This window comes from Cavia porcellus, unplaced genomic scaffold (genome assembly GCF_034190915.1).
Source record: "Cavia porcellus strain 051 isolate PalLab524CR breed Dunkin Hartley unplaced genomic scaffold, mCavPor4.1 scaffold_5, whole genome shotgun sequence".
Classification (NCBI taxonomy): Eukaryota; Metazoa; Chordata; class Mammalia; order Rodentia; family Caviidae; genus Cavia; species Cavia porcellus.
Genome location: NW_026947488.1, coordinates 14,569,759 through 14,581,781, shown reverse-complemented (window position 1 = coordinate 14,581,781; position 12,023 = coordinate 14,569,759). Strand labels below are relative to the sequence as shown.

The 12,023-nt window shown below is 50.7% G+C and overlaps 1 protein-coding gene across 23 annotated transcripts in view; it reads right to left on the bottom strand.

The window, feature by feature from the left end:
* The window catches only part of Zmynd8 (zinc finger MYND-type containing 8), a 105,337-nt gene that overhangs the window by 16,928 nt on the left and 76,386 nt on the right, over positions 1-12,023 (bottom strand). For 14 of the 23 annotated variants that reach the window (XM_005002808.4, XM_063248234.1, XM_013150396.3 and 11 more), the window contains 4 exons: positions 10,022-10,174; positions 7,110-7,619; positions 2,484-2,858; positions 29-216 (listed from right to left, as the gene is read on the bottom strand). In XM_005002808.4, coding sequence (XP_005002865.2) covers positions 29-216; positions 2,484-2,858; positions 7,110-7,619; positions 10,022-10,174 — 1,226 coding nt within the window. The remainder of the gene's footprint in view (positions 1-28; positions 217-2,483; positions 2,859-7,109; positions 7,620-10,021; positions 10,175-12,023) is intronic. The other 9 variants (XM_003467708.5, XM_063248237.1, XM_013150398.3 and 6 more) reach the window with 3 other exon arrangements.

Genomic DNA, 12,023 nt, shown 5'->3' with positions numbered 1-12,023 from the left:
GCAGCCTGCCGGCCGCTGGCCCACTCACTTTGCTAGTGTACTTGGCGATGTCTGCGGCAACGTCGGCGGAGGCCGTGGCGATGGGCAGGTCGGCATTGATGGAAGAGGCGAGGGTGCTGCTGGCGCCCGAGCTGATGAGGGGCGACGGCTGGGTGCTGGTCACCAGGGTGATGGTGGATGTGGACGGGCTCGGCGTGACCTCTTTCTGCTGCACAGCTAGGAAAGGCAAAGAGCGCTGGTTACCTCGGCAGAGCTGGCAGGGTGGCAGGGCAGGGTGGAAGGGAAAGCCTCACACGTGCTGAGGAACTTCTCTACTTCCAAGTCACAAACATCCTCACCCTGACCCGACTCTACCCAGACTCTCGGGAGCCCTCCGGAGACCCATTCCCAACTGGGGCCAACCTTCAACTATAAAGATCTGAACAAAGATGAGCTATTCCAGACTTCAAGGTCACAGGACAGATGGACAGATGAGCCTGGGCCCCCCCTAAAATACTGCTTGAGAGAGCTCCAGGCTGCTAACACCGGAAGATGGGGCCCCTGCCCCCCAGTTTCTGTAGGAGGACAAAGCTAACCTTTAAGTGTCCGTGAGCAAACCCAGACAAGTTTCACCTAACTGGCCCCTTCTGCTTCCTGTAAAGCCTAGTGTTCCCCCGGCTCCTGAGCCCCTCCTGGGGACCACTTACTTCCTCACTCTACCTTTAAAATCTCCATGGGTGGAGGACGGGGAGGTGGCTCTGAGGTGGAGGGAATGTTTAGCATGTGCACAGCCCTGAGTTCAATCCCAGCATCAAAATCAAAATCAAAAAGCAAAGAAAAATCATAGTTACAATCAGCCTGGGGACTGAGCAATTTAGCAAGACCTTGTCTCAAAAGTAAATAATAAATACATAAACTTTAACGGGCTGGGAATGCAGCTCGGTGAGAAGGCCCTGGGTTTAATTCCCAGCAGAGCAAGAAAAACAAAAAGAAAAGCAAGAAAGAAAAAAAAAGATCGATCTCTTTATTACCTCGGCATAAATCAAAAAGGAGTAGAATTCATGCTGAACTCCCCTTTGGACAGTAACACTTTACTGATTCTAATCTGCCCTTACCTCCCCAACTAGGCTTCACTCTGACACAGGCAATCTGGAACCTGAGAACCCCACAGCCCACAGTCTCTTTCTGGCACCCTGGAAGCCCCTGTAGAAGGCGCAAAGGCTTACGGGATACGAGGCCAGACCGTGGCCTGTGGGCCTAACCCCACTGCCCTGCTTCAGCTATGCCCCACCAGCTTTACCCAGCAGGCTCGGCCCGGCTGTCCTCCAAGCCGCCCAATACAGTTTCCCATTCGTCCCTGCTCCCACCCCTTATCCCTGATGGTTTTCACGGGGAGCCGATTCCGGATCTCGCTACCTTCAGCCTCACATCCTGGGGCTGTTCAGGATCCTACTCGCTGTGACAATTTCAACCCAGGAGCCTGAGGATCATGCCGCAAGTCGCTAGTTTCCCTGAGCAATGACACCTGCTCCAGAGCTCACAAACCTCAGCTGGCCAGTGCCGATCAGATCAGCATTTTGTCTGCTCTTACAGAGCATCAGGCATCGCTGCTGGGAGTTTGACTTTGCAATTTCTGCAAGCGGTTCCTGATGGGCCTTATTCTATGCATGTGGCAAATCTTTTTCTTGGAGGGAGGGCAGCGCTGGGGATTGAACTCACAACCTCAAATTTGCCAGGCAGGTGCTGTGACGCTGAGCTAAATCCCTGGCCCCGCAAATCCCTAGTTTGAAGACAACTTTGCTACCAACTTTTCACACTGCGCTGTTTCCAAAATAATGCCAAGAGATTCATTCCCAAGCATAAGGCAACTTACATGGTATAGTCATCGCAGCGCTCTTTAAGACAGGAAAAAACGAGAGGCCAGCTCCAGGCCCACCAGTAGGAAAATGCTCTAAACAGACTATGGAATGCTACACAGCAGCCCAAAAGAACAAGGCACGGACACAGACAGACTTCCAAAACATGCTGATGGGTGAAAAAAAGAAAGCACGGTACCATCTCCTACTTTCAAAAAGGAAAAAATAAGGCAGTACTGACGGTGTCACACACACACATATATAAAAATATACATGCATAGGAAAGGGTTTTACAACGGTTGGTTGCAGTTGCTGAGGAAGAGACAATGAAATGGAAGGCGAAGGGGTCAATGCTTAAAATATTTTATAAACATTCTGTCCCCTTTCTAAGTACAATATGCATGTATCACTTACAAAATGGGGGGAAAAAAAAAAGCTTTGAAAAGCAAGGTGCAAAGCAATCTTTTATAAAAATGTCAAATGGAATGCAGAAGGCCTTCAAGGACACAGTGGCCAGGACACAAATGGGAACTTAAAAAAAGAAGGAAAAAGAAAATTAAAAAAATTAAAAATCAAACAGCAAAGGTCTTTCTCCTGTCCATGTGGCAAAAAAGAGGGCGGGCGCCACGGAGGCAGGGGTGGCGGTACCTTTCACGGCCTGTCTGGTCTGATATCTCGTCCCCTGGGAGCACTGAGGCTGCTGCTGCTGCTGCTGCTGCTGCTGCTGGCGCTGGATCTTCTGCATGTGCCACTTTTGGGAGGACGTTTGAAACTTACTTGATGAGTTCCACACGACCCGCTGCACGGCCGGGGCGGTCTCCTTCGGTAAAAGCGGCCTCTGCTTTTTCACCGGGCTCCCTGTGGCAGCGGCGGCCGACGCCGTGGCCGTGACGGTGGACGTCGTGCTGGTGGTGGCTGGGACGCCGGGCGTGGGGGTTTGGGTGGCAGAGCGAGTGAGCACCGGCGTTTCGGGGGGAGACTGGCTGCCTGCTGCCATGGTGGATGGTGGTGCTTTACCGACGACTACAGCCAAGGCGTGAAAACAAACAAAAACCGAGTTGGACTCAGGTTTGCCGGGAGGGACTTTACACTGCTGCGTTCTGGGTAACATCAACCAAGGCCAGGAGAGTCTCGGGGTTCAGCATGCTGCACTCACCCCGGTGGGGCTCACACTCTTTCCCAGGGCTTATGCTGCTTATCTGAGACCCTCGACAGGACCCTTGGGGGGACGAGATGAACAAGACCAGCCCTGCCCTCCAGGTGCCCACTAACTGGTGAGGTGGCAGTGAACAAAAGCCTTTACCTATAGGTGATAAATGCCTCAAGAAAGTCCATCTGGAGTTGACTGAGATATGAATCAGAAACCCTTCAGCCAAAGTTAGGGGGGCCTACAGGGCTCATACCCCAGGGAACCAGGTGGCCCCTACTTCACGGAGAGAATCATCCTGCATCCAGGACGCTCTCAGGAGGTGCCGATGGCCCCAACCCTAACACCAACAGGAAGCTGGCCCGAGCCCAGGACCGCCTCCAAACACGAACTCATTGGGAACTGGAGCAGCAGGGCTCTGGCTCTGTTCCTGCCACAGCTTCTGTGAATAGAGTGTGTACCACACTGGCTTTCCTGCTGTGCAGAGGTCAAGTTTGAGCCTTAAGTGAATTCCATTTTAATTGAGTTGCCCTAACTAAAAAAATAAGTCCAAGAAGGATCCAAGCAGGATGTGAGAACAGCAGCTATAAAGGACTCAAGGTTAACAGCTGCCGCTCTGTGAGCTACAGCTAAGACAAGGGGAACCGAGGGCCAGGATTCTGAGAGGCAGACAGGAGACTCTGGAGGAAGAGCGTGCACCAGGGCGTCCAGGAATGGGAAGCCTTTCGCTGGAGAAGTGGCTGGAGGCAGGCGAGAGCCGGAAGCACCGAAAAGCGTGGAAGGGGGTGCCGGCAAGGGTGCTCGTTACGGCTGCAGAGGCCCCGCTGCAGGTTAGGTGAGCGCCCCACCACCACCCTCCCGAGGGCACCAACTCAAGCCATGCTCCACATCCAGGTCCTTGAAAAGACAGGTGCTTGACTACTCCAGGGAGGATCGCCATGGGCTATGCGATGAGGCAGCGAGGGAGGGAGGTGACGGCTGCCTACTCACTCCGCAGCCTGCATCTGCCCAGCCTCCTGCTCCTCCCCGAGAGGACAGCATGGCCCAATGGCTGGCCAGGACCCCAGCGGACTGGAAGAATTATTCCTGCAGTGAGGAGCCCCGCAGGCTCCAGGGACAGATGAACAGGGTCCCTCTTAACATCCAGGCAGAGGCACAGTGGCTGGTAGGGATTCTAACCTGCAGAATCACCTCCAAAGCCTCCCTTTTCTACCCTTGAGGGAAAAAAAAAACTGTACTATTATTGCTGATTAGCTAGCCTGGTCCCCCTCAGGCAAAGGACATTCACAAAAAGGCCACAAAAGCAAACAAACAGCTTTGCAGAGGGGAATACTTTGCAGTGGCCATGCTGGCTGGCTCTTTTCCTAAAAAAAAAATTACTATCATTATTATTATAATTTAAAAGGGGGCAGGGGACGGCTGGAATCTGAAAAGATTACAGGTTAAGGCACTGCTGGGGTAGAGTTGTCATTTAGATACTAAAGTATTTTAATTTATAGGAAAGTCTTATACTTTTTAGAGGGGAGAACAAATATGCTATAGGAAATTTTGCCATAGAAATTTAGAATATATAACCAATCATTCGTAACTCCCCAAAGGGTGAATTCCTTCAAGGGCCAGTGGCCCAGAAGTTATGCGATCAAATCATTCCAGAATGTGTCACTGGTTTTACTCATAAAGGGAATACTGGGAAGCTGGATATGGCAGTGCACGCCTGTAATCCCAGCACTCAGGAAACTGAGGCAGGAGGAGTTCAAGGCCAGCCTGAGCTACAAAGAGAGCTCAAAGTCAGTCTGAACTATACAGTGAAATGCTGACCAAAAGGCGGGAGGAAGACTTTTGAAAATGGTTGAAAAGATGGAATTTAGGGGTTTCACAAAGAGCTACAATCCCAGACCTTTTATTTTGAGACAAGGTCTCACTAATACTCAAACTTGGATCACAGGTGTGCACCATGCCTGGCCAAGGGGGCTTTTTACGGGAAGAATTCTCACCCTTTTGGGGAAGGACGGAAATGACTGCCATGACCAGGAACCAGTGTGACAGGGTCACTAAGGGAGCTCCTGTCACCCAGCCCTGAGGTCGCCAGCTACAAAAGCTGCTCTTCTCTCCAAGGATCCAGTGTTCCCACCGCAGAGCTCAGTGTTCGCCAGAAGTCAACACAGCTCACGCTGAAATGTCCTTTACTTCCTTAGTCAGGAAGTGAAGGCACACAGTGGTCAGATGCTCTACTGCGGAATGTGACGCAGAAGCCGTTCTTCAAGACCCAAATAAATCAGCTGGTTCTGCTTCAAACCCCAGGAAGCTGTTCTAGCTGAACTGTATTCTAGAATGATCTTCAGCTCAATCGTCTAACAGCTACTATGTCTCCTGGAGAAGTTCCCTTCAGGCATCATTCCAGAAACAGTCTCTACTTCTTTGAATCAAGTGGAATGCTTTGGAATTTTTGGAAAGTGAAAGATCTTTTAAAACCGTTCCCCTGTGGACTTTCAGTGCTGAGAAGCTCAGAACCAAAATGGAACTTAATTTCACTAACTCCAAAACTGGTTTTGCATAAAACCTCTCCCTAGACCACTGACTGTTCTACCTTTATTTCTGCTTTTGCACCGAGTTCTTTATTTTCATTGTTTCATAATGATATGTCCTTGTCCATCTATTGCAAATTCTTCCTAGAAGAGGAAGGAGCATAAAACCAGTCTATCAAAACAACTGTTCCCAGAAGAATGGAAGACTGCAAACACAGGAACATGTCACCCAAGTGTCCCCACAAGCCTCGTGGAGTAAGCACTACCCTGACCATGCCTGCAGTAGCACAGATCCTACCTCACTCCTCCGCACCCCACCAGATGCAGCAGAGGCCTCTCGTAAACAGAAGACCGCTCACGGAGGTCCGCGGTCAGCCTCTCCACTCATTTCTTCTCGGCCCCCCTGCACCACTGAAGAGACCTGTCCCTTCTCCCCAGGAAGCCTGTCTCCCTAACAACAGAGGTTCCAGAACAGCCCAGGGTGCACACTCCAGCTTGGGGCTGAGGGTACATCAAGGACTTGCTTTAAGCTGCCAGGCTGAGAAAACTCCCAAGGACACAGACTTACATGTCACTGAGGGTTTGAGTGAGAAGTTAGCTCCTGTTAGAAGAAAGGCTCAGTCAGAAGCTTCTGAGCTCCCCACAGAGTGCCTGCGGCTCTGTGGCTACAACCTCTAACTTGCCCAGAGGCAGTGTTTCTCCCGGGTCCTTGGGAAGCCATCTATATCCTCCAGGGCTTGTTAGAGTCCCCTCTCCACCACCCTCTTCCCATGCCAACAGGAAAAAACATACTGATGACCTTGGTAGAGAAGAACCCTTCCCATCACACATTCGCTCCTGCTGGAGGGCTGGTGGGGCTTTGGGTTAGAAGGACAGCAGCAGTGGGAGCGGGCAGTGGCTCTCAACACAGGTGATCTGCCCTGAAGGGGACACTGGTCAATGATACCTAAACAGCTTGGGTGGGTGCTACTGCCATCTAGTGGATAGAGCCAGCTATGCTCCTAAGCAGCCTCCAAGGCACATGCCAAAGAATCTCACAGGGCAAACTTGATGGTGCAAGTCTGAGGAACTCTAGGCTCTCAAATGGGTTAAGGCCAAGTCCACTACGCAATACCCCTGCCACTCCCAGGGCTCTAAGAAGCTCTTGGGTATTCTGCTGGTATCTACCCTAAACTAATGGCTTCACGTTGTACCAAGAAAATATACCTACCAGTGCCTGGGCAGCATAGGGAGAAAGGCACAGCTGAGCCATGATGACCTCTGCAATGCGTGCAAACACCTGAGCCCAGGCAAACGCATGAATGTTAACACTGTAGCCCCATGAATGAGCATATTGGTAAAGGAGGGGCTCAGGCTAGAGAGAACCATCATTTTCCAAAAGCCTGATTTTTCTAGGGTCACAGTTGGTCCTTGAGCAGGTATAGAACAGGCCTGGGCCTGCATGTAAGGATCAGTCCTGTTTGACAGTCACTGGGGACCTCGATGTGACCACAGCTTTGCTGCGCCTCCTCAGTGGTCTTGGCGTCCCACGGCTTCTGAGAACACAAACACAAGCCGGGACTCTACACCAAGTGAAGAAACACAAAACTCGGAAGGACTTACCGTCCTGCTTGGGAGACGCCTCTTTGGGTTCCTTCTTATTTTTTCGACCCTCCCGCCCAGAATGGTCTTCTCCTAAATCTATGACAAGTTCGCTCTCTGAATCGGAGTCCAGGCCCAAATGTACTGTTGGGGAATCCATCTCATCTTTTCCTTTCAGCTTATCCTTTGTGGGATGAGGTGACGGTTTTGCTTTTTCTGCAAAGTCCTTCTCGGGCTCAGGGCTGGCCTTGTCCTTGACTGGCCCTGGGTCTGCCTTCTCGCTGACTGGTGATGTGCTTTTCAGCTCCTCTTTGACCTCCACTGGGTTTGCAGGCTTGGGTTTTTTTTTGACAGCAGATGGCTCTTTGTCCATCCGACTACCCTCTTTGTCCTCTGTGTCTTCCGGTTCATTCTTGGTTTTCTGCTCATCGTCACTGATATACTCACTATCGCTACTATCTGACTTCTCGGAATCCTCTGAATCGCTGTGCTCTACGGCCGTATAAACATCTTCTGAGATTTCATTTATGCCTAAATTCAAAGAGAAAACCCAGCATGTGGCGTAGTCACAAAATAAAGAGCAAGATCACAAAATGCAAACACTTTCCACGCCAAATGCAGGAATACATTGCAAATCTCATCACAATGGCCGAGTGAGATCACGGTGAACTAACGTAGCAACTGTCTAGAACTGGCCCAGGGAACCTGCGACTGCAGAGGGCTGCAGTTACCTTCAGAGGTGGCGTGGAAGCCACCAACTGCCTGTAACATTTATGCAAGCTAAAGAGCTAAAGCTCTGTGACACTGCTGGCTCACTAGAACAAAGCATGAGCAGACAGGGAAGGTCAGCAGGGAAGAGCTGTCCAAACTGATCCAACATACAGATCAGAGAACGGAGGCCCAGAGACATGACTTGGCCTAGGATACTTGGCCTAGGAACTCCTGACCCTATGAGTGCTCCTTCCCTACACTTCCCCAAAGCATAATGTCCAGGGCTCGAGATCAACCAGAGGATGCAGGCCTGCAGACACTTTTTGCTGGGGAAGTAAAGGTTTGTTCACAGGGCATCTGTTTGCTTTCGCTATTCTTAACTTAGAATGTTTTGCCCAATTCCCAAGTCAGGAGATTTTAAATAGAAATCAAAGTGGCAGGCTTCCACAGTAAAAGCAGATATCTGGCCTTTTTGGGACACAAGTCCACAATGTGATGAACGGGAGGTACCCAAAAACTATGGCCCCTTTGGGTGGGCAGAAGCATTGACTCCAGGGGACCCAGGTGCCCAACCCTACCCCTGGCTGCCTACAGTGTCTGCATTGTTCTTCCACTCACAAAGGGACAAGGCGATAATCATCTAAGTCTGTGTTTATTAAAAGGGAAAAGTACAAAATAGCAGGTGGTTCGCACTCAGAAACATGTGCTGAAGTACATTTCTATCAACTCCACTTAAGGCATTTATGCTTGCAGCTCCTAATAACATGTTGGGTGGGTATCGTCATGCTGGAGGGAAGTGACCTTAGGCTCTAGCATATTGAAAAGAAGGAAGCCCAAGCAACTCTTCGGACTGTCTTTCCTCTAAAGCAATGGCCACCTTGAGGTGACTCTGTGGTCCCTTAGACACGAGAGAAAACTGCAAAAAGAATGCGGCCACGCAGAGTCCAGGGCACAGGAGAGCCTCTGGTGAGTTAGATCCGCCTCCAACAGGACCACAGCAAGGACATACGCAAAACACAAATGCCCAGGTCTGAGACGACTTCTGGATCCTGGGTGTGTGCTACTTGTAGCTGCCAGAAGGATACAAGAAGATCAAGTACGACTCACATGGGATAAAAAATGCTTTGGTATTGGACCAAAAGGATGTGAATTCAAACCTTGGCCCCTGTTTTCACTGCTTATGTGACTACAAACAATGACCTCTCTCTCTGGGCCTCAGTTTCTGCATCTGCAAAATGAGACAAATAACAGATCCACCTCCCAGATGATCTCTGAACTGTGCTCAGCTCTGTGCAGTGTGTAAAAGCACTAAGGGAACTATTAAAACCTTAACAACAGTAATAAAGGAATTTACAGCTTCATAGAAGGACGCAAGAGTACAGGATATTTAAATGGCCTGTCAAATGTCATCCCTGTCACTAGATGTCCTAACTAAAGGGCACCCACAGGAACAATAATGTCTTTGGAACAAACCCAGATGACGCCAACTACAGCTCTGTCCTCAAACAGCTAGAGAGGCTGGAAACTTCACCTCTGAATGGCCCTCTGTTGGAGTCCAGCTGTCCCTCACTGTTTTGGAAATGCACACCTGGCCTCATTCACTTAGCCAACAAATATCCCAGAGCATCTCCTATGTGCACAGGACCAGGAACCATAAAGCAGGCAAATCCTTGTAAAGCTTCGGTCTAGAACAGGAGCGTAACCCCCCACCAGAGGGACCACGTAGGCTCCCGGGCACCTGAGCACCAAATGAGGCAGGGAAACTTTCTGGAGGAGCTGAGGCCTGAGCTCAGCCTTAGAAAAGGCAGGGCAGGCAGGCAGCATGAAGCCAGGCGGCACAGGAGGAGGAGGGGAGGCGACAGTACCCAAGCAGGTGCAGGAGCCAGGTTGCGGGGCTGGGAAGGGGCTCCATGCTAGACACGGGTAAAAACTTGGGGTGATACTAAGACACTGTCCTGTACTGAGGGGGAAACAGAGGCAAATTTAGCACCCTTAAGTTTTCAGGGTGCCTTTGTAAAAGAATCAACTGTACTGAGTTCAAAGAGCCCTCCTGATAATTAACTAGCTAGCAAGTCTGCAAACAGTGCCCTGGGTAAAAATACATTTTATTTGAAAAAATGGTTCAAGGTCGAAGCAATTGCTAGGAGCAAGCAGGATTCAATCCTTATTTCATCTGGGTGACAATCCTGCCAACACTGCCACCCACAGACCGAGAGACATACCTAACTGTGCTTTGCAGCTCTCTATTGTCTTGTCCAGATTCAGCTGGAACCTGCTGCGAATCTGCCGCTTGGGAGAGATGAGAGGCACCGGGGCCGACTGCTGCTGGACGGACTCGCTTAGCTCCTTCAAGTCCATCTCGGCTTTGCTGCGATCTGGAAGACAGCATTACAGCCCTGTAAGACCAGGCACTGGGGGTGAGCCCTCGGCGCTCACCACCGAGCTTCCTCCTGGCAAAATCTGAGCAATCACGTGACTTCGGGACTCAAGGAGGGAAAACCAGGGGTCGTCTCGTCATCCATCCCATATCACCTGCCCAACAATGTGGGCGACTTGAAGACAACAGCTGAACAAACACCTGTGGCAGGCTGACGTCACCTCCTGAACAACTTGTCCAGGGTGTCCCCCTGCCCAGTATTTAAAGTGGACAATCTCAGCCAGATGTCTCTGTTTGCAGAACCTGGCATCATTTGGACTCCTCCAAAGCCCAAGGTTGCAGTGATATGTTCAGTGTCAGTATCCACACATACACCTGCCTGACCAGGGCACACATCCGCTCTTTCCCAGATCCGGGGAGCTTCTGCCCGAGAGCAGCGCAGGGCCCTGAGAGGACACCCTGAGGCGGGGAAACCTGGCTGCCCGTTATCACATAGGCTTGTTTCTCATCTGCCATCACCCAGTTTGGGTTGGGTTTGAAATAAGAAACATAAGGGAAGCAGCCTTCCCACCTGTGACGAGAGCAGCTACGGAGGGGCAGGTGAGGGAGACCTGGCCTGGATGCGAACCTGGGACTACAGGTCTTCTCAGGGGAGAGCCAGGCTCCCAGCCTGGCAAAGCCTCTGCCCATGACTTGACCCGAGGTCCCCTCCGCACTTCTGCCGTGGGCTCTGCATGGTCATCGGGGGCAGATTCCAGACAGGAAGGAAGTGAGTGAGCACACGGGTCTCAGCTCCTTTCCTGCCTCTGCTGCCTCCTCTAGTACCCCAAAACAACATGCAGGGCAGGGGTCCTGCAAAGTTCCAGAAGGCAATGTGAGGCGCTGCTCTTCCCCTGAAACACATGTGGGGATCCCTCTACTCTGAGATTCCAAAGTAAGTATTCAGAGGCAAGCAGCAATACCATCTGTATACTCAAGACAAGGAAAGTCCTGAGTGTACAAATGTGTTCAGTTGTGGGCATGGGCACACACTCACATGTGCACATTGTATTCATATGTATGTGCACCTGTGTGTACTTGCACTTGATCAGGAAGCTTCCAAAGAGGCTGTCAGAGACAGGCTCTGAGAGGGGAAGAGTTTTCACGCACATTTATGGGAGAAATTACAAAACTGCCTACAACAACCTGTCTGCAAACATTTGAAGGAGCTTACAGACAACTACAGTTAGGGATGCTATAACAGGTGGGGAAAGAAGAACAGGGAGCTGGAAAACATCAAAGTACAAAAGACCAGACTACGGAGCAACTGGAACATGTGAGGCTTACAAACTCAACCGCTAAGTTGCAAAAGATACAGCAAAGGGAACGGGGGATGATACATATCCCGAAATTCCATTTTCAAAAATTAAAATGTATACTGAATTCTAGAGGGAAAAGGCAGCATTTTTAGGCACAAGATTGGAAAAGAAACATCTCATGAAAATACTTTCCAAGAAGTGACAGATTCCACAGTTACCTCAACAGCAGAGGCTATGTACAGGCCATGCAGGCCCCACCGTAAAGCCATCCTCTGTACACGAACAAACCATGGATCCGGGCTGCAGCTCAGTGAACTTTATTTACAAACACAGGTGGGGGCCGGTTTGGCTCAGAGCTTAGCCACGCCCTGCCTTAATGGTGCTGATCTTGGCTGCACGCTGAAGTTGCCGGTAGAGCATTAGCCAATCCTGATGCCCAGGTGCTGCCCCGAGAGCTACGGGCTCATAATGCCTGGGGAAGGCCCAGTGTAAGCAATGCCCACTGGCTGCTCAGGTCAAGAACCTCCACATCAGACCAGTTTTACATGT